Source organism: Gouania willdenowi, chromosome 5, assembly GCF_900634775.1.
Source record: "Gouania willdenowi chromosome 5, fGouWil2.1, whole genome shotgun sequence".
Classification (NCBI taxonomy): domain Eukaryota; kingdom Metazoa; phylum Chordata; class Actinopteri; order Blenniiformes; family Gobiesocidae; genus Gouania; species Gouania willdenowi.
Genome location: NC_041048.1, coordinates 24296665 through 24318539, shown reverse-complemented (window position 1 = coordinate 24318539; position 21875 = coordinate 24296665). Strand labels below are relative to the sequence as shown.

Sequence of the window (21875 nt, the reverse complement as noted above, 5' to 3'; positions counted from 1 at the left end):
AAATTGTTGTCTAAGTCTTATTATGATGTTGAAATCATTGTAGTCTGTATTTGTTTTTATTCTGCTATAAGATTTCTGATTTCAGACCATATGTTGCACTGTTGACAGCAGATAGCATAGTGCTTTCCCGCAATACAAAATAGTTATATAATACATATTTTAGATATTTTTTGATGGCTCATTAGTTAATTAATTTCCCTTAGACCAGTGGTTCCCAATCTTTTTTGTCCCATGTACCCCCTTTGCATTTTTGTCAAATCATGAGTACCCCCTCTTCATATCATAAGTATTGTCTCCATAATTTCCATATGGTTTTTTTATATGTGGAACAGCGGGCTCTCATAAAACCCTAAATGTGTCTCAAACATTGGTTTCCTAAGACTTAATCTACAAATTCAGAACAACGTGTGCAAAGTGTAAATTATTTAAAAAACAATATATCATGCAACTTATATGCGATTATTTCGATAATAAATAAATAGGGTCTATTGCCAGAAGTGTGATAACATGGCCTCTACAGCATAAAATAATCTCATTTAAATAAATTAAAGGAAAATATAGTAATTGATTGAGCAATATTACTGGTAGTTTGTGGTGAATTTGCAAAAAAAAAAAAAAAATATTAAAAAACAAAGCCTAAAAAGGAATTAGGAACATTTCCCAACAGTTTTTAATAATTTGTTAAATCTGTCCGAGTACTCCCTGCAATGTGCTCATGTACCCCTAGGAGTACACGTACCCCAGTTTGAGAACCATTGCCTTAGAGGATGATTAGAATATGATTCATTTATGTATCTAGATAGTGTCTCTTAGCAGATCCAGGCTCACATTTTTACTTCCATGTTTCTTGCATTTTATAAAAACAGTGAGACAAGAATTATTGTCCAATTAACGCCCAGCAAATGATAAATCATCGTTTGATTGATTGATTGTTTATTCCGAGTTCAATGTGCATTACATTTGCACATTACTTTTTTTGCATTAACATGTGCAGCTTTACAACATTTTAACATAGTTTCAAATATACAGTACTAGGGATGTAACGATTAATCATAAGGCAGTTAAAAATTGATTCATAGGTATCATGGTTCACATCGATACTGTGAAAATTGAATCGCAGTATTTTTTAAACATCAGAGGGCGCTATATATTATCTTTCTCTTGTCCAGAAGTGTTGGCGGCGGGTGGAATCTGCTACTACTTTCTTTCTGGCCGCCTTCTAATCTTAAACATGTTCATAATTGATTCCTTACCCCTTTAGCGCCGAAAGAATATCTGTAATATTACGTGAATATCTGTAAAAGTCATGTTTTTCTATTAGCTCTGTCTGCTAGCATAGCATCTCTTCTTCACTGTTAAATTAGCTGCATGCCAACCGACCACTGGGTTACCAGTGCCCTCTGCTGGTCCAAACAAATATCTGACATAAATACAGTGCAATTTTTTTTTTAAAGTCCAATTGTTAAGGCACAAAATACATTTTCAGTTGCACTTTTAAAAAGAAAAAGAACTATTATGCAGTTTTGCATTGTTTACTATAGAACCAGAATTTAAATTAATAGGCTTCTTCTTCATTTGTATTATTCCTTTATTTATTTCATTCAAGATTTATTTTTAGTTAAATTGCATTGTTTTGAATAGTTTATCAAGGGATTCTTTTGACAATGAAAAATGAAAGGAAAATAGTACAGTATTTTTCAGTCATCATTTGTCTACAGTCCCATTTTGTAAAATAAATTGTGAGAGAATCGTATCGTGAACCCAGTATCGTGAATCGAATCGTATCGGGAGTTGAGTGAATCGTTACATCCCTATACAGTACATAATACAGAACATAAACTCAAAAAGGAGTGGAAGGAAGTAAACTTATAGGTTCCCACCCCTGTAAGTATAATGTGGTTGTAGCCAATAGCAGGGCAATTTACAACAACCTGATGGCAAAAATCAGCACAACGATCCCAGTCAATCCCAGCTGTAGCAGGCCGACAACGCAACAACCCACTCGCAACACACCAAAGCCGCTGCACCAATGAAGCGCAAATCTCCCTCCAACAAATGATAGGACACCATGTTCAGTCAGTACGACCAAGAATACAATTTGCCACGTTTGGCAAGCTTGTAGTATTCAACCAATTATAGGTGCAATACTTGAATTTGTGTTTTCCAACCAACCTTAAATTTTCCTTTAGTTTTTTTTCACGTGGCAACATATCAATTTATTGGTAGAAAGATACAGTGTCCCCTGCACATTATCCTCACTACATCACTGGCATGTCACCACGCCACGGTCCCACCACACCCAAGACCAGCAACAACCATCACACAGCCGGTCGTCACCCTGCCATCATTCACCACAACATTATCAGCTCCATCAATGGTTGCTTCCTTTCACAAAACACTTCATATAATGGATGAACAGTTTACATGCAAAAAACATAGTACATATGCGTAGACACATAATTATATATACACATATAAAAATATAGAAAAAGATATGTTACTAATGATGGAAAGTAAGTACTTTAATTGATCAATATGTTACCAATAATGGTAGGTACAATGGTATGTTAATTATTATTTTTTTATATACTCAATGAGAAGTTCACTTTCAGTAGTCTATATTCCTCTTCAGTTCCGTACTCTGACAACATATTCTCTTTATATTTCATTTTAAACTTGTAAATAGTTGTGCAATGTTTTATTTAGTTCCCCAAACCATTCCAGAGTAGGACTCTGCATACTGACACTATGTTTAATCGTTTTTCAGTTTTCTTTTTGTAGTTTCCAAAAACATAGCTTTCGTTTTGTTCAGATTTAAGAATAGTTTGTTTATGTCCATCCAATTGTCTACTTTCCTTAATTCTTCATTGACGGTACTAATTAATTTACAATAATTTGAATTTTTTTTTTTTTTTTAATAAAAATCTGCAAATATAATCATTTTTAACAGCTGATAATTCTTAAATATGTACGTTACCGTATATACAAGTTAAATAATCTCCCACTCAAAACTGAGCACTGGGGCACTCCATAGGAAATTTCCAAACAGTTTGATTCATGCTCACCCATTTTTACAAACTGCAGTCTCCCCAAAAAATAGCTTTGCATCCATTCCAAAGCAACTCTCCTAATACCAAATAGTTCTAATTTTCTTAACAATATTGAGTGATTGATCGTATCAAAAGCTTTTTTGAGATCTATAAATATGCCCACTGCATACTAATGCATTATTAATCTATTTTATAGCTTCAATAATCGCCATAGACGTCGATCTTTTACTCAAAAATCCCTATTAACCTTCATTTAGTATTTCACATTTTTCAGAAAAACATTCTAATCTGCTATCACATAATTTTTCAAGAATTTTTGAAAATTGTAGGAGCAGAGAGACTGGCTTATAATTTTTTGGAAATGTGTTTGTCTCTGTTTTTGTATAATGGAACAACTTTAGCAATTTTAATTTTGTTTGGAAATGTTCCTGATAAGAATGATAAGTTACAGATATATACAAGAGGCTTTGTGATACTACGTATAACTTTTTTGACGAGTGCCATATTATTGTCGAGGCAGTCTAATGATGATTTGTTGTTTTGTTGATGATTTTTTCACAACGATGATGATCTCTAGCTCATCTACGGGAGTAAGAAAGATTGATTTTTGATTTCTGTCAACGAGCATTCCATTAGTAGGACCTGTATCTGTAATTTTGGATGCAAGATCTGGACCAACATTGACAAAGAATTTGTTAAAACTGTTTACAACTTTGTTTATACGAAGTGTCAATAGTTCCAAACACCGGACCGGCACTTCCTGTGCACATGCGCAGTTCCGTCAATGCCGGACTTTTTCTGCATAAGTGTAATGTGCCTGTGTTAACACTGTGTTAGGATAGCCGAGTGGTCTAAGGTGCTAGACTTAAGGATGTTTCTTTCCGCTGATGTGGGGTTTGAATCTCACTTTTTTTTTTTTCATTTTAACATATTTAACACGACAAATTCCACCTTTAAAAATACATGTACGAAAAAAAGAAACATTTTAGGGTATTTCCTGGGTTAGGCTTAAGTTAGGGTTAGGGATAGGAATTGGGATAGGGTTAGGGCCAAAATAAAAACTGACAAAACTATAGCGAGAAGGACACAGGTCCGGACGCATGCGCACAGGAAGTGCCAGAACTATAGTCAGGATTGTCTGAGGTCCAGGTCCGGACCAATAGCAACAACCTTGTTTATATGATCACATCCTTCATTGTTGTCCATAAAAAAATTTGGATAATCAATCTATAGATCACTTGTGACATGTGTCACCAAGCTGCAGAATTTGTTAGAATATAAATAATTGGGACAGTCCTGAATCTCCTGATATGGCACATTTGAAGTCGTTTACCTTTTAGTAAGTAGAAGATGGCTCCACGTTTGGATCCCAGGTCTCAGTGGACAGGTAACCCTAATTATAGGAGCAAACACCAGCTGGTGCTGATCTCAGTGTGAAATTGGATTTGTGCTTCAAAATGCTCTCCAACTGGATTCTTTGCAGTTAAGGTATTTCCTGTAACTTTTCAAACCTCCATAGCAAGCAAACTGTTATTAAAGCAGCAATGTCAAATACTAAAAGTCATAGTTAGCCAAACGTTGTCGTTGTCTCACCAGTTTCAACAAAGGTGGATGTGAGATCATTTGAAACATTTTTCTCTTCATACGCTGTTGGTTTTATTGTTTGTCAGCAAGTGGGTCACTTTTGTCCTGGATTATATCCAGATGAATGAGTGGACACTAACTGAATTGCACAATGCAACTGGCAACTCAACAATGATTAAAAAAAAAGTGCTGTCAATTCCATCTGTCACACTTTTATGCCTTATTGCTGTAAATTACACAGTTAACAGTAAAACAATCATCTACATCTATTTTCGAGTCTCTAGTTAAGCTTTGTGTTTTCAGATTGTGGAACAATCGTATAAAATCCATGCATGGACATACTGTCTTTCATCTGAGGCGTCATTGCTAACTTGGTTTAACAGCAGTGTTAAAAATAGAAATGAAATTCCAGATATGACTTAAGCTTTTTCTTTCTATTAATTACAATTTTTATCTTATTTACACTGTCAGTAACACATTTGCACTTTTTGTCAAACATCAACAATTTCTGACAGATTCTAATTAAGTCTACTGATGTATGGCAGCCACTGTTCATGAGTGATTCTCACACAAGTTTGGACCATTATTATGTTCGAAGTGTCTATTGATATGTAAACGTACCTTTTCTACATAAGCGTAATGTGCCTGTGTGAGTTCACCGTGTCAGGATGGCCGAGCGGTCTAAGGCACCTGACTCAAGGATTCTTCCTTCTGCTGCTGTGGGTTCAAATCCTGCTTTTGTCATAAATATTTTTTTCATTTGAACATATTAAACACACCAAATTTCACCTTCAAAACTATACATATGAAGAAAAAAAAACATTTGAGGGCATTTCTTGGGTTAGCGTTAGGGATAGGGTTAGGGTTAAAAATACATAAACAAAAAAATATATATATTTTAGGGTATTTCCTGGTTTAGGGATAGGGCTAAAATAAAAGGGTTAGTGGGGTAGCTAAAAACAAATATGAGCTAAAATAAAACTGACGGTACTTTAAGTCACAAGGTGCACCTATCATGTCACCTAAACTGGCCAATGAGGGGCGCTCCATATGAATAGACTGGCAGTCTATTCATATGTTTCCGTATCAATAGCCACGGCCTATTATGTTTAAAGCGTACGCAGCCACTCTGCTCTGAATTTCCTAAATAACACTAGGTAAAAATTAACCATGGCGATTATTTTGCTTTGATTAATTTCATTCAAGCTTCCAAACACTAGGTTAACACATTTCCATAAAGTAGTAGTAAATGATGGCATATGCACTATGGATCACATTAATTAATCAGGGATTAACAAGAGTAGACAACAGGGACAATATAAAACATGACATGTATGTTCCTGGCGTTTATCTGGCCAATATAAATGTGCTGACAGGTGTGGTAATTCTCCCGCTGCAGCTGCAGATAAACCCAAACTTCCAGTCATGCTGTCAGTAAACACAAGGGGGTGCTACTTTTCAAAGTCCTCCTATCTTTGACGTGTTTGACACATTAGCATGAGGATCAAGTCATCTGGATTAATTCGAGAATGTATCCAAATATCAGAGAACCAGTTGTGTGAGCACCAGAAAACAGTTTGTGTGCTTGGCCAAGAAGGCAAAGGGTTCCACTGCAATGTTTTCCTAAATATCTTACGTCATCTCTGGCTTTTGTCCAGATGTTCTGCTTCCTGCCCACTCTGTTATCTGAGTGTGACTTACTGACCACTGGAGCCAAGGAGAAATAGTGTGCTGACAATCATTATGAAATGGATCTATTTGTACTTGCATTTGTTTGCTTTGCTCCGTCTGTCTCTAGGTGGGGTTTGAACGACATGTGACGTGATTCTCCTCCCTATCTCCTCCTTTTCTTTTCATGCTCACAAGTTCTGTCTTTGTTGTTTGAGCAGCTCTGCAGCCTAGATTCCTAAGGAGTGAGTTTCCCAGGCACACCCAAACTCTGTCAAATAGCACTGCAGCAGCAAATTCAGTCTTGCCTCATCAAAACTTGACATGAACGCTCTTCCTGCTTCAAACAGGCCACCATGCCAGTGTTAAAAACTACAACGTCCCTCCTTAAAACACCCACCCTAACACAGGGCCCATTTTTTTTTAGTCTTCATAGCGGAAGGCACTGAACAGAGGGCGTGTCATAGAGATCCAGTCTGATCAAGCCTGCTTTGCGGCTGGATGAGGTGGAGCTTGAGCAGCAGTGGGTTTGTTATGTTGACTAGAAGAAGGCGGAGCAATAAGTTTTTTCACTCCTGGGTGGGTGTTTGTGTGTCTGTTTACATGAGTGTGTATGTGTGTCTCCATGTGTGTGTTCTTTAGAAACTGCGCAGACTGAAGTGTCTCTAAAGTTTAGCAACCTGAAGAAGTCAACTTGTGTTTACAGGGGATACACACTGTAAGACCCATGGTATGTATTAAGGGGATTATTCCTTTTCTGTGCGCTTGTAGGGTGGCAGGGTTTCCTGTTTGACTGATACCTGTTTAATCATGTTAATGGCTGCCTGCTTTCAAGTGACAGAGTGAGTTTGTTGGTAAGTTTGCTGCCTGCTGCCATTCAAGAATAAGAATGCTTGTAAAACCACGAAGTCTCCATGTTGTTGTTGCTAGTTTGATCCCTGGGGGGAATCAACAAAAAGACCCTGAACTGACACTCAGTTGTGCATTTATTCTATACTAAAACATAATTTTTTTGTGTGTTTTTGGCAGTGACTCTGTGAAATTCAAGGATAAAAACAATTTACAACAAATGCTATTCATGGCAAACTACAGTACCACAGCTTCTTGTTGGTATCAGCTGGTAAAAAGTCATTGTAGCTGTATTCATTTTTTCAATATTAAATTCTATCAACAGTGACATTATTTAACCCATCACAGCCCTGTGTAAAAACTTTTTCCAAATTATGCTTTATGTTCATTCCCTGTTTCCTGATATTCGTGTCATCGCCCCTGACCATTCAGACATTATCCATGCTATTTTAAAGTTGCTGTGGAAGATAACAAGGCAGCCATTTCCAGTGTTATTTGCGCATGTGTGTGATCTTCGTCTGTTGGGTGGGGCTCAGCATTACTCACCAGTTTTCATAGCAGGGCTCAATCAGCTAATAATCATTGTTCTCAAGTCAGGTCTGGATGTGCTGCATTGTTTCTTTGCATCACAAAGACAGAACCAACCCCCATGGAGCAGGCTCAACATTTACACACTCACCTTACACTGTTTCTTCAAAGAGCAATGACATACAGTTGTGGATACTAAAATGAAATAGACCAACGTCTGTCAGATGGTGCTGTGCCACGTTTAACTGATTTACAGCATGGACGTTGGTTTCATAAGTCAGGGGCTTTAGAACATAGGTCCGGGGTCTATTTATGACTCTCATTTGAGCTCTTTCCAGTAGTGAACTGTCCCAGAAAAACTATGATGTGTATCGGTGTCCTGTTATGATCTTTGTTGGCCAGGGTTCCCTCAGAACTTCAGCTGTCTCACCCGTAATGACTGTGTCAATATGTCTTCTCTTGAACAATGTTTGAACAACATTTCCAGCACTTGTTTCTGTGTTTTGCTAGAATTCTATCAGTGCTGTAAACCGCCTGAATAAAGGAAAACACATTTTCTAGTGTAAATGAATACTTTTAATTTAAAAGTTCTGTCACAAAGTCCTTTCATCAGTGTTCTTACAGGGTTAACACTAAGGATTGTTTTAGATGCTTATGTAACACCACACATTTTGTTGCTCCTGATTTTTAAGTACTGTAAAATTTCTAACATAAAATCTTGAGATTTGCTATTTCACTTTTCAGTACTTCTGTGGTCCCACAAACTTGGCTAATATTTATAGCTCTAGTTTTTCTGACACTCTACATCCTCTACACTCTACATCCAATGTATCCTATTGACACAATCTTAGTTACAGTAGGATATACAGAGGAACAGATGCACCCACCAATGTCCCATCATATGCATGGAAAATGGAGTATGATAACATTGTTTATGAATGCTATAAAATTGCTTCTTCTTTGTTCTTTCCAAGCAGTTATCGTCCAGTTTTAAAGGAGGACCGTTATTGGTGAAGCTGTAACTCTTCAACAGTTACTAGTCTTTAGCATCAGTGGTTTCCTCAAGCCACCTTTAACAATTTTGATCAAAGCAGGGAACAAAAAGGATCTCCATGAAAGAAAAATATGCTTTGAAGCAGCCATGCCCTGTTTGGTGTGTGGATAATCCTTCTGAGCTTTGTTAAAAATAGAAAATAAAACAATATTAAATAAGGTATGTAAAAACCCAGAAATACTGCTTCTTTTATTTGATTTACACCAGGTTTTTCTGGACAAGGCAGCTTGTGCTATACAGACCATGGTCTCATTGTTTGAATGGCTACAGTTGCTTGTCCAGCATTTCAAACCTCTGGCATCAACAAATCTTTCCCCCCCCCCCCAGCAAACCTATCTAAAGCTAAATATTTTCTCTTTTCAGTAAACCCTACAGATATTTGGAGGTTTTAATTCCTCAAGTATCTGTTTCTGAGCTACTCAGATTCTCTGTGTTGACTTCAGCACAGTTTAACAGGTGAAACCTGCCTGGAGCTAAACTTTTCAACCCTCACTTCATTGAACATCCACACAAAGCGCACACAATATATTAAAACACAAACGTAACGTAAAAATGTGGGGAAAAAAAACGCATTCACATTTGTAAGAAGGGAAAGTAGCTGGCACTCGAGGCTGACACAGACCTTCGTGCCCCTTTGAGGTTTTATTTTGATGAATTACTTTGTAACACACAGGAAACTGAGTCAATGACTAATACAATCATTTTTAAATAATTGTGAAAATAGTCAGCAAGAACTACATTGAATGGCCTGTTAGAATTCAAAGGTTTATGTCCCTTACCAAACTCTATACTGACCTGATCCTGCCCACTCGTTCTGTCTACTGTGGCTTTAAACTGGGGTTTCCTGCTGCTTTGATAGCATATTGTTTGTATTGGTCCTTTGGATACAAAGGATGATTTGTGCTGGTTTTAAAATCAATCTTCAAATCTTCACTTGGTGAAGAGAAATGTTGAGCATTGAAGCTTGCCAGAGTCAAACCTCTTTGTTACTGGGTGGTGACCTTAAATGTGTGAAATGTAAAAGCAGCATGTGAACTAATTCCTGTGAGACACAAACATTCCAAGACCAGATATCCCCCCACTGTCGTTTACTGGCCTGTATCCAACCAAGCTTAACTTTAATACCTGATCCACTGCTTCGCTGACAGGTTACTTCACTTTAGGAATTACATGTATTTAAAAACTGTTCTTATGCTGTTTACCTTTGGTTTTGCCAATGTGATTAACTGTCCTTGAATTTATATCATTATATACTGATAGGCTTTTGTTACTCCTCAGATAAATTGAATGTAAGCTGTTGCATTGGCCCAGTCTGATGCACAAGGAAAGATTATCAAATAATCATTTCAGCTAAAAAGTAAAAGTGACTGCACTAAGTGGACCTGGTGGCATTGGGGTGGAGGCTCGTTTGTTATTATTCACAGTACACCAACTGAAAAGTTGTGGGCAAGGCACTGGGTGCTCCACTGGTAGCACAGCTTTTTAAAATACAAAGCTGCACCCACAATAGCAAACAAAGAGTTGATTTGGAAAGTCGTTTTTCAGAATGTGGTCACGCAGCATATACGCTTGAATGTGATCAGCACCATGACTTTTTAGCCCTGAATGTCTTCTGGCTGACCTTTGTGGACTTTCACAATAATTCTAATAAATCATCTTGCACCTTTACCGTATGCAGGTTTTGACCTGATGTTGTAAGTTTGTTTTTGTGTGTTTACCTGGTGATGGAGTGAGTAGGATTTGAAGAGCTTCAGCTGGTGCAGAAAAGCTTTGATCATGGGATTGTAAAAGTATATTCAGGGAAAATCTATCATGTAATTCAGCATGTAATTTTCATACACGGACATCACTGTGGTGTACATTTAGTGAAAGAAGGAAAATGCCTTAACCAAGCCTAAAAACTTGCAAGTGAAGATAAACTCTTTATTATTATTATTATTATTATTATTATTATTATTATTATTATTAATGTGTGAACTCAGATGTTGACTATTATGCAAATCCTTCAATCGCTGCCACAATTTGTTAATACTGCTTCCTCATTTGTCTCTACTAGGGGTGTGAAAAAAATCAATTTCACGATATATTGCGATTTGTTTTGGGTGCCGATTTCAAATCATTTTTGTTTTTTATTTGAAAAAATCGATTTAATTTTTTTTTCAGATATTTAATCAATATTTTTGTGTATTTGTGCAATATTTCAGTGGTTACAATGCTTTCAAGGTGTTGCAATGGTTATTTGATGTTCTTGGTTTTATGATGGCAGTGTGTAATGCCTGTAATATTTATGTATGCACAGGCATTTTTTTTTCATATACTTTGTTCAGATCAGTGTTTAAACTGACACAATAGGATAAATAATTTTTTCTTATTTTTGTGAATTGTCAGTAACTCAGGGTGCTTTATCATTAACTCATTCAGAGCCAGCCATTCTCAGATTTTCTACCCCCCTCAGTGCAGCTGTTTTTGTGCATTTTGACTGATTTTTAAAGACCCACAGAATATTTTTCTACTATGACTATCTGAAATCTGAAAGATTGAAGCTTCTACTTTCATCAAAAACAAAAACATTTGTTTCTGGCTCGTTTCGTTCTTTTGTAATCAGCTGTTGAATAGAGCAAGTTTTACACAAATCTTCAGTTACAGAGCAAAAAGCTGAGAAAACAGCCTTTTTGTAAAAAAAAAAAACCTGTCAGTGACTTTAAAGCTATTTTTTTTTTTTTGCTTTCGTGACAACTCTAACATCTGAACATTGTTTCCTTATAGACCAGGCGTTTGATGGCAAAACTATTATTATTTTGCTATCTGGTTCAGAGTTGAATAGATTTCTTACTGTATTTTGGCGTTCCTCCAACTTTCAGTCCCGTCAGTCTGCACACACGCAACTTCCTCCCCAACGTGCAGAGTGTCACTGCTTGCCCCGTTTTATTTACACACTATCCATGAGTTCCACTCATGCTCTGGTCCAGTGTGCGCTGCTGGGAACGTCAACTCTCGTACATTTTCTGTCTCATAAACGCCTTTCCTCTCCCCCCCCCCTCCTCCCGACACGCAGGGATGACCCGTTTGGCCCGGTTAGTTGATGGTTTTATCTCACGATCACAACATTATCAATAATCCACTCAGGTCCACACATGTTCTGCGTTTGTATGTGGAGTTGTGAGCTGCTGGATACGTCACAATATCGCTCTGTAGTGCCATAATCTCACTCGTTCCTGTTTCTTCCTCCTTTGCTGGGTAGCATCAGTGGCTAATCTCTCATCTAAAGGAGGACTGCTGCCATCTTCAGGGCACAGTTGGTCACTACATCACCCCACAGCTTAGATATTGATGAGGGACCTCTGCCAGGGTGTTTTCTAGTAATCCCCTTGACAAGTTATCTCGTCAATGGCACTGAGTGAGTTATTGTTCTCACTTACAGTTGTTCCAATGCCGTCATTATGTTCTAATGGTTACTTTGAGACTTCTACAGTAGTTTCAGTGAAAAGAAACTTGTTGCACTTTATTTTATTTTATTTTTTTAGTGAAAATGTGCAAAAACACTAATAGTAAAAAATAAATAGAACGTTTTGAAGCAAACAGTTTTGACTCAATTTGTCCTCTGAATGATCAATATATTCTGATGAACATATACAGCAACTTGATTTTTCATTGCTAAGATTAATTTTGATATTAACTGGGTAGAATATTGCGATATATCATGGTATTGCGATATATCGCGATATTGCATTGTGACCCAAGTATTGTGATGCGTATCGTATTGCAACATCCTTGCCAATACTCACCCCTAGTCTCTACTGTTAGTCAGCAGGCACACCCTTAATTATGGAGCAAAGAGGCTAAATCTCATACCTTGAACAACAGTGTGTTTGAGACGTTTGAAGTAACCATCTAAAGCTGTGGCAGATAAAAGCATAGTTTTCTATTTCAGAGACTAGCTTTGGGAATTTTTTGTTTTGTTTTTTTCTCCTGAAACTCTGTGAAACCAAAATGCTGTTGCCTGTTAGTATGTTTTTGTCGTTTACTGCAAATGTGTAACTTTTCCTCTCTTCTTTCCGCAGTCGCAGTCTGGCCAGGACACACCCAAACCAGCAGCCCAGGTATCCACTGTGAAGCCTTCCCAGCTGGAGGTAATACTTTTACTTTTTCAACATTCTAACAATCTTTTGACTTTCTGTTACTGGTACACTTTTTAATTGTTCACAGACGGACTTCCTATGTCTGGCTGAGACCTCTTTGACCCTCCATTAGCTGAAATACGTGCGATACTGTTTCCTTCCTGCTTTCACTCTGTTGTGTTTGTTGCCCCAATATCCATTAAAGAAGTGAGAAATGGGGTCAGCTGTGCTTACACTCAGAAAATAACATTTCACTTTTGCCTTCCAATATGGAGGAAGTGCCCATTAAAGCTGCACTGAAACCATAATTTATTAAAGGTCCAGTATTATCCTATATTTCACCCATCTCTATTTAAGGTTTATTTTCCCAAACTCGCCTGTTTTCCAGAATTTTAGCCCTCTGAAAAGTCCCTTTAATGACGCTTCTATAAACGGGCTGTTTTGGGGCCTTTATGCATATGCGTGAGTGGGCGTGTCTATAGACGCAGACTTCATGCCTCGCTCTTGCAAGGGTGATCAGTGATCACCATAGCAATTTTCTTTTACTATCTGCCCTAAACAGTGAAAACACCCCCAGCGTTTCAGAGAGAAGCACTTGTTTTTCCATGGTTTTGAGACCTAATTTTATATACATAGTGATTTTTTTTTTCATCTTTCAAATTTGGCTCAGTTGTCAGTGACAAACTCATAACACAAATTTATTTCTGCTTTACATGGACTTTAAAGCACATTTTTAGGTTATTTTTGCTGCTGATTGATCCAGATTTTGCATTGGTTTTTGTGTTGCTAATGGCTCTTTTAAAGTATTTTGGTAGAACAAAAGGTGATATCTGTAATTTAGTAGAGAAAACATTCAGGGTTCAATTCAACTTTATTTATATAGCGCAAATTACAACAAAGTCATCTCAAAGCGCTTAACAAAATATCGAGTCCATAGTAAGAAAGAAAGAACCCAACAATATTCTGTTCCAATAATTAAATTGTGTAACTGAGAAAGTGCATTAGACATCTTTTATGGGCTCCCATGCTCTTTAACTCTGAATAGGATACGCAGGTTAGAAGAATGATAGGTTTCTGGCAGGTCATTCAAAAATGCTTTTGTTGTTTACTGGTATTATTAATGAAGTTCTTCAGTGATTAAAGATGAAGAATACATTAACAGACTAGTTGCATCAACATTATCCACAATTTTCTTTCATTTCTTTCAAAGTTCACCTTCAGTCTTGCTGGACCACCTGCCCCCCTGTAGAGTTTGGATGTCTCTCTCTTTAATGACGTCAAAGTTGGATGAAATGCAGCAGTAGTTACTTTAAATAAAAGAAATAGAGAAAATTAGATCAGGATCAGATTTAGCCAGGCCGCTAATGAAAGTAGTATTGAAGAAGTTTTGTGCAGTTCAGAAATGTTTAAAATATAAATAAAAGGTCACATTTAAGGAAAAACAAACTTGGGCCATTGTTGCTGCTGTATTAATGTAGCATTAGTATGTTATTTGGTTGTTTCCTGATTTACAGAGCATTGCTCATCCTCTAACTAAGTTTTGCAGAGTTTTGTTTTAATAATTCAAGTTTTTTGTTGTTGAAACTAAGCAATTTTTTAACTGGTAAAAAGTCGCATTTCTAAATTGGGAGTGTCAGTCTTTAACTTACAACTAGTGGCTTTTGTTAGCAGCTGGCATTGGTGTTCCTCTTCATTCCTCTTGGTTGTTATGGTGTGGGGGTTGCCTGAGTTTCCATGGCAGTGTGGCTTAGTAGCACAGTAAGCAGATAACTAAGAAAAAAAAAAAAGGGTCTTTAAGACAGGCCACTATTCAGTATAGATCAAGCTATTGTCCAGTAGTCAGCTGTATTGGTGCGGAGTAATGTGAATGTCAGTAATATCACCAAACTGTCCAGGTTTGTATTGCATGTGGATAATGTTAACTGGTAACTTACATCAAGGAAACCAGTAATAATAATAATGCATTGGATTTTATACAGTGCTTTTTCATAGACACCAAAAGGGCTTAACATTTTTCTTTCACTCCACACACAGTGGTGGGAAGCTATAATTGTAGCCACAGCTGCCCTGGGGCAGACTGACAGAATCCAGGCTGCCATAGTGCACCATTGGTCCCTCTGACCAACACTCACTCACTTACCATAATCATACTAGGCAATGTGGGTAAAGTGCCTTGCCCAAGGACACAATGACTTTGATAGAGCGGGATTCAAACCCCCAACCTTTCGGTTACTGGACGACCCACTTTACTACTGATCCATGGTCAACACGTTTTTACTCAAGCTTATTGTAAAGAATAAAAATAATATATAAAACCTTAAGTTATAAATTATAATCTTTTTACAGTTAGGAACTAAAGATATTTTCCATGTTAATGCTGTATCCAATCAACTATACCCATGTATTGTTTTGGCTATGAGAGTAAGCTAGGAGTTAAACCCACATCTACATATAAGGCATTGATGCCAAATGTTCACCGATTGGCCCTGCAATCATCTTGATGTGTAACATTTTTTCAAACCATGGTGTGTTACAGACAACATCTTCGGGATCCGCCATGGCCTCAAGGCCCGGACCATTTACCACATCCACAGGTGGAGCTACCACCGACCGTGGTTTAGCAGCAGGAGGGAAAGCCTCAGCAGGCGACACAGAGGTAGATAGACTCTGGATGTCTTCATGAAAGTTTTGCAAAACATTCTTTTCTTCCTGTGATTTTATCCTGAGGCTCCTCTGCTTCCTCACTGACCTCCAAACAGGTGTTTGTACCTTGTCTGATTGTGGCGTCCATCTAGCACTGCCATCCAATTTCAGTCTTGACCTTCTTCATGTCCCAGAGGCTGTATCTCATGACCCATCTTGTTTCAGAATATAAGCCCTGCTCATGCTGCAGAGCTGACTCCATGTTTAACTTTTCTTGTGACTTCTTCTTCTTTAAACATAAACGCTTGCTCCCTGGTTGTAGACTAACATTCTGCTGGCCGGTGCTACTGTTATTGACATGTCATCTTCAGCATCAAGAGGCGGTTCGAGACACATGCCAAAGGTAAAGATGGCATAACATTAAAATGTGCTGTCCAAAATCCCAGGTAGTTAATTCTTCTCTCCACTCTGCTCCTTTTATATCTGTAAAGAAAGCTGAAGTTTTTCTTTGAGTTTTTCACATCATATCATACTAAATAGTCCCCTACCAGGTGTTTTTAGAATATTGTGGGTTTATGCAATTGAGAATGACTCGGAAAGCCAAAGTCAATTAAGCCACTTTAGTTAAGCCTTTTTTGCAAACCTAGAAAGGCCACAACCTATAATTTCACCAAAACATAACACTATGTCAAAATAATTGAATCTACAGTACATACAGTGGATATGAAAGGTCTACACACCCCTGTTCAAATGCCAGGTTTTTGTAAGGTAAAACAACTTTTTCCACCTTTAATGTGACCTATAACCTGTACAATGCAATTGAAAAACAAACTGAAACATTTAAAGGAGAAAAATAAAAAATAAAAAACTTAAGATAACCTGGTTGCATAAACATGCACACCCTTAAACTAATACTTTGTTGCAGCACCTTTGGCTTTCATTACAGCACTCAGTCTTTTTTGGTATCAGTCTATCAGTGTGGCACATCTTGAAGAGGCAATACTTGACCACTCTTCTTTATTAAACCGCTCCAAATGTGACAGATTGCGAGGGCATCTCCTGTGCACAGCCCTCTTCAGATCACCCCACAGATGTTCAATCAGATTCAGGTCTGGACTCTGGCTGGGCCATTCCAAAACCTCAATTTTATTCTGGTGAAGCCATTCTTTTGTTGATTTGGCTGTGTGCTTAGGGTCATTGTCGTGTTGAAAGATAAAGTTCCTCTTCATCTTCAGTTTTCTAACAGAAGCCCAAGGTTTTGTGCCAGCACTTCCTGGTATTTGGAACTGTTCATAATTCCCTCCACCCTGACTAAGGCCCCAGTTCCAGCTGAAGAAAATCAGCCCCAAAGCATGATGCTGCCACCACCATGCTTCACTGCAGGTATAATGTTCTTTTGGTGATGAGCAGTGTTGTTTTTGCTCCAAATATACCTTTTGGAATTATCGCCAAAAAATTCGACTTTGGTTTCATCGAACCATAACACATTTTCCCACATGCATTTGGGAGACTTCAAATGTGTTTTTGCTAAATGAAATCAGGTTTGTATGTTTTTCTTTGTAAGATAAGGCTTCCATCTGGCCACCCTACCCCATAGCCCAGACATATTTTTTGATTTTTACTTCACCTCCCTGAAAGGTTTCAGTTTGTTTTTTAATTGCATTGGACAGGTTATAGGTCACATTAAATGTGGAATAAGTTGTGAAATTATTTCTTGTTGTAATTTTTTTTTTTTGCGTCACAAAAACCTGGCATTTGAACAGGGGTGTGTAGACTTTTTATATCCACTGTATATATAAAGAGATTCTTAACCCAAATTACAAAGACCGCTCAAGTGAAAGACTATTTAATGTAGGCTTTACTTGGAGGAATGAGAGGGAATTTAGAAGCTGCACATGAAATAAGAATAACTTTGTTTGTGGAAGTCAACATGTTAAACTGTGACATAGTGAATACTCAATGAAGTGCACCATTCACGTATCTCAAACTTGTTTCATGAGGTTAAAGACAATCCAATCCTTCCAATCATAGGTTACCATTTGAAGGTGTCTTCCTTGTTTAGTTGGAAGGCATGTGTGGATCTGTTGTAAGATGGCTGATAGTGGCATCCAAATGCTGCACCAACCCGTATTTTCAATGTCCAAAAGTGCAATCCCACAATCTGTCCACTATAATGTTCCTGGTCTGCTTAGGAATAACGTCATAATGTCCAAGGAACTGTACGATAAGCACTAAAATGTTGGATGGAAATTTGATCTCATAGAGATATAAGAAACCAGATATAGGAAGATTATTCCTGACATGACATGTTGTTAGTCATCTTCAAAACTTTCATCTAATGCTTAATGGTCAGTGGGTGGGAAACCCACTTCAGCAGAAAACTGGATTGGTATTTTGTTTTTGATTGATAAGACAAAGGAGACTAATTATCAGCAAACATCTTTATTTTTGTATTTAGTATGTATTTGGATGTGGAAAACCTTTGAGCATACAATAGGCCTTCTTATTTTAGTTTTTTGTGATGTTGCAGTATTACTTGTATTGTTTGTTTTTCCACATAATCATTAAGAAACAATAATTGTTGGTGCATATACAGTACCTTTTAGAATGAAAGGTAAATGCTTTATGAGCATACAGTGTAAGGAGATCGCTATCCTATTACTCTGTGTGTATGTGCTACAATATTGTTCACTGACGTTATTTTGCTGGAATGGACATGAGTCGACCGCATGTTGAAAATGGGTCACTGATAGTAAGGAGGGTCAGGACTAGATAAGCTTTTGCTTCATCCTGCCCCTTCTGAAACTGAAGGATATATAAGTAGAATTTGTGTTAAATCTATTTCTTGTTTGTTTTTCTCTGTATATTAATCAGAACATACTGTATGTATTCAATATTTTGCTTTTATTGTTTTGATGTTGCTATTGTCGTGAAGTTTCAGTCAAAGAAGCAAGAAAGAAAGTAAGAAAAAGAAAGAAAGAACAGTGATGAAATTTGCTTTTGGACTTACAACTTTAACCATAATGGATTCAACTTTGGGACTTAGGTTTTATATCTTGAGTTTATCCATTTAAATTTTTAGAGATTTTGCGTAAATACATTTAAAGTAAGTGGGGGAGTGGTGGCCTAGTGGTTGAGGACGCCGAACTTGTAATCAGAGGGTCACTGGCTCAAGTCTCACCCAGGCCAACACTGTCCACCAAACCTGCCCCCCGGGCACCCGACCGTGGCCGCCCAACACCCTTAGGGCTGGGCCAAATGCAGAGAACAAATACCTGTATGTATATGAGTTAGACTACATTTAAATCTTTACCTAATATTAGCCAAGTCATGTGTCGTGTGTTATATTTGAATCATTTGTTTTGGGGACCACTGTCATATTGTCTAAAATTCCCACCCCATCCTTGGACTGCTCTGAGTCTCTGTTCTCTGATTCGCTGATCACCATTTGTAGACGCCTCCTGTGTCCCAAGTCAGAAGCACCAGCACAGTCCCCTCTGCTCTGGCAGGAACAGCTGGACGAGGTACAGCTAGTGCCTCCGTCACCAGTGGCACAGTGACAGCCTCTGCTGTGAGCACTGAGGAGTCACTCAAAGACAGAGCTAAGGTACACTGAGTTCTCCTGACTTCTCATTCCCCTCGCATTCTCTGAATCGCAGTTTTCAGGACTTGCTTACCCTCTTTTTGCTGCTGGTGTGGCAGACTCTTAACAGGCTTCTTCATCCTTACATGATCTCTTTTGGACATTGACTCAGAAGCTCCACTAAACCTTGCTTTGGCCTTGATGGTGACATTTTCTGGATCTCTAAAGCTCTTACGTTGCTCAACTTGCATGTTTGCATACATCAGAACTAAAATTGTGTGAGTTCAAGTAGTGAATAAACACGGTTTGCACTATATTTGAAGTTGGTAAGGGTTCTTCAACTTTTGGTGGATTATTGATGCTTTTTTGTCAGCTTTACCTGCTTTGCTCCTGTACTTAATAGCAAATCTTACCCATATATTTGATAATAGATCAACATTTACATTATTATAGAGAGTTCAGGCTACTGAGACAATCAAAGCTGATGTGACTAAGCCTGATCCTGCATCAACCAAAAAAGTAGCCGGATCTGTGAAGATGGAACAAACTACACCTGCTCAAACAAAGGTAGATAATGCCCCGTGTGTTAAAAAAATAAACAAAAATATTGGTGGGAATTTTCTGGTGCTTTCAGTTTAGTGATACTTTCACAGTTTAAATGATATGCATTTTTGTCGATGCAGCTGCTATTCAATTCAACTTTATATAAATGGCTCCAAACACAACAAAGTCATCTCAAAGCACTTGTCACACGATCAGATTTGTAACAAAAGTTTCCAGTGCACAATTAGGATTTTTCACAGTGGTTTAGACTTGTTTTTTTTAAATTACACCAAGATTATTCAGTGCTGTGCTTTGTATTGCAGGTCACGGTTCCTTCTTCAGTAGCTAAAGCACCCACAAAGGTAAGGTCCATGAGATTATGTTCCTTCATGTAAACATGCATTTCATCCACTGTGCTGACTTGTGTTGTCAATGCAGGCTCCTGCTGAGGATCCATTCGATGCCCTGGCCAGCATACTCCCATCAGCTGATTCTGTTGCACGCCCAGAACCTGAATACACAGGTCCAGAGGTCACTGAGGTAGAGAAATAGACAGTGCTCATTGCATGTTCAGATCAAATAACTATATGTCAGTCATGTGTCTTTATTCAATACAGCTTGGTGTCACCTCTGAGGATGTTCCAAAGTGTGGAGAGAGAGAAGGCACGCTGCCTCCAGGCTACAGACTGGAAGATATGGTCAGTTTACCTTCACCTTCATCATCCCTGGGTCTGAATATTCCTTTTCTGTGGTGTTATAGAACTGTCCTTAAATAACTTGTCTGTTGCATTAGGCTTAACATATATAGGGGGCGTAATGTAAATATCTATTGTTTCAAACCGTATAAGTTTTAAGGATGTAACGATTCGTTTTAGCGACGATTTGATTTGAATCATGATTTGTTGTCGTCGATTTGATTGAAGGACGATATTGGTTCATTTAGAACAATTCGATCTGAAATGATTTAGCAACTTTTTAACCAAAATAATAATTCAACCAGTGTGACTGTAAAATAAATACCTGGATACTATACAGCACAGGTGAGGTTTCATAGTTTCATAGTTTCTTGTAAGGGAATTGTTTATGAATTCATGATGGACATAAATAAACAAGTAAACAACATTTAATGGCAAATTTATCCACATTTTATTTAAATAAAGTCCAACCAATACTTCAGTTTAAATTAACAGGATGTTAATATTTTCTGTTTTTGTTTTCATTACGTTTTCAATAAAAAAAAATAATTAAATGATTAAAAATAATTGATACTTTTTAGGTTTGCTTGGCTCTCAAGATCTGTTTAGGTTAAACGAGCAATGGTTAAACCTGTTATTGTTTTAGCGTGATGCTTATCATGAGGCTAATGCTAATGAGCTATCGCTACCACTGCTGCTGCTGATGCAGTTTGACCTGTACACTGTACTACTGTGATGACATTTGTGAATTTATTTATTTTCATTTGTTTTTCAGTCTCCAGCTGCTGCTGATTGGAAGCCTCAGGATGTTCCGGTAAGTCTTTGTTTAGTGCATGCACAGATTCACGGCTTTTAGACTTTCACCGTTTGTTTTCCGACAACGATAGTGCATGAGTTAACAATTTCTGTTTATAATGTTTTACTCTGGACGTATAGTGTTTATGATGTGCATGTAAGTCCATTTTAACTCTGCACATGAGCTGTGAATAGGGCCTCCATGCATTTTCTGTGTACACTATCTACGTTATCTATGCACGTGTACATGCATAGCGACTAGGGGTGGGACGATCCAGTGAGTTCCCGATGCAAAAATAAAATAAATAAATTGCAGTACAAATTAAAGCATACTTCTATTTTACTTTAACTCTGGACATCTGGAATTGTGCACACGTCCACAAGTACATAGTGTATACGTAGTGTACAACAGTGGTTCTCAAACTTTTTTGGCTCAAGTACCGCCTTTCTGTTATTTCTGAATCCAAGTACCCCTTTTGTCTGATTACAACATTTATCTCAGGATACTATTAAAAAAACCCCACATCTTTAGAGTATAATGATGTTAACACACATAATAAAGATTCTCATTCTGTAAATAAGTCGAAAGAAACAGTGTGTAGTGCCTCCTGATTAGATTTATTTCTATAGTTTTTATCATTTCCGGTCACTCCCGCCTGGTGTGGGACCAAGACTGATACTTGTATTTTCAGTTCATGTTCTAATTAAGATCATTTCCATCATCATTATCATGATTATCATTTTAAACTACAAAAATAAAATGAA

The 21875-nt window shown here is 37.6% G+C and overlaps 1 protein-coding gene across 11 annotated transcripts in view; it reads left to right on the top strand.

The window, feature by feature from the left end:
* Positions 1-21875, top strand: part of cast (calpastatin) — a 52776-nt gene that overhangs the window by 17414 nt on the left and 13487 nt on the right. For 4 of the 11 annotated variants that reach the window (XM_028445842.1, XM_028445840.1, XM_028445839.1 and 1 more), the window contains 9 exons: positions 12795-12863; positions 15388-15507; positions 15817-15897; positions 18949-19101; positions 19531-19644; positions 19944-19982; positions 20059-20160; positions 20238-20318; positions 21091-21129. In XM_028445842.1, the coding sequence (XP_028301643.1) occupies positions 12795-12863; positions 15388-15507; positions 15817-15897; positions 18949-19101; positions 19531-19644; positions 19944-19982; positions 20059-20160; positions 20238-20318; positions 21091-21129 (798 nt within the window). Of the gene's footprint in view, positions 1-6869; positions 7033-12794; positions 12864-15387; positions 15508-15816; positions 15898-18948; positions 19102-19530; positions 19645-19943; positions 19983-20058; positions 20161-20237; positions 20319-21090; positions 21130-21875 lie in introns of those variants that run through there. The other 7 variants (XM_028445849.1, XM_028445845.1, XM_028445848.1 and 4 more) reach the window with 5 other exon arrangements.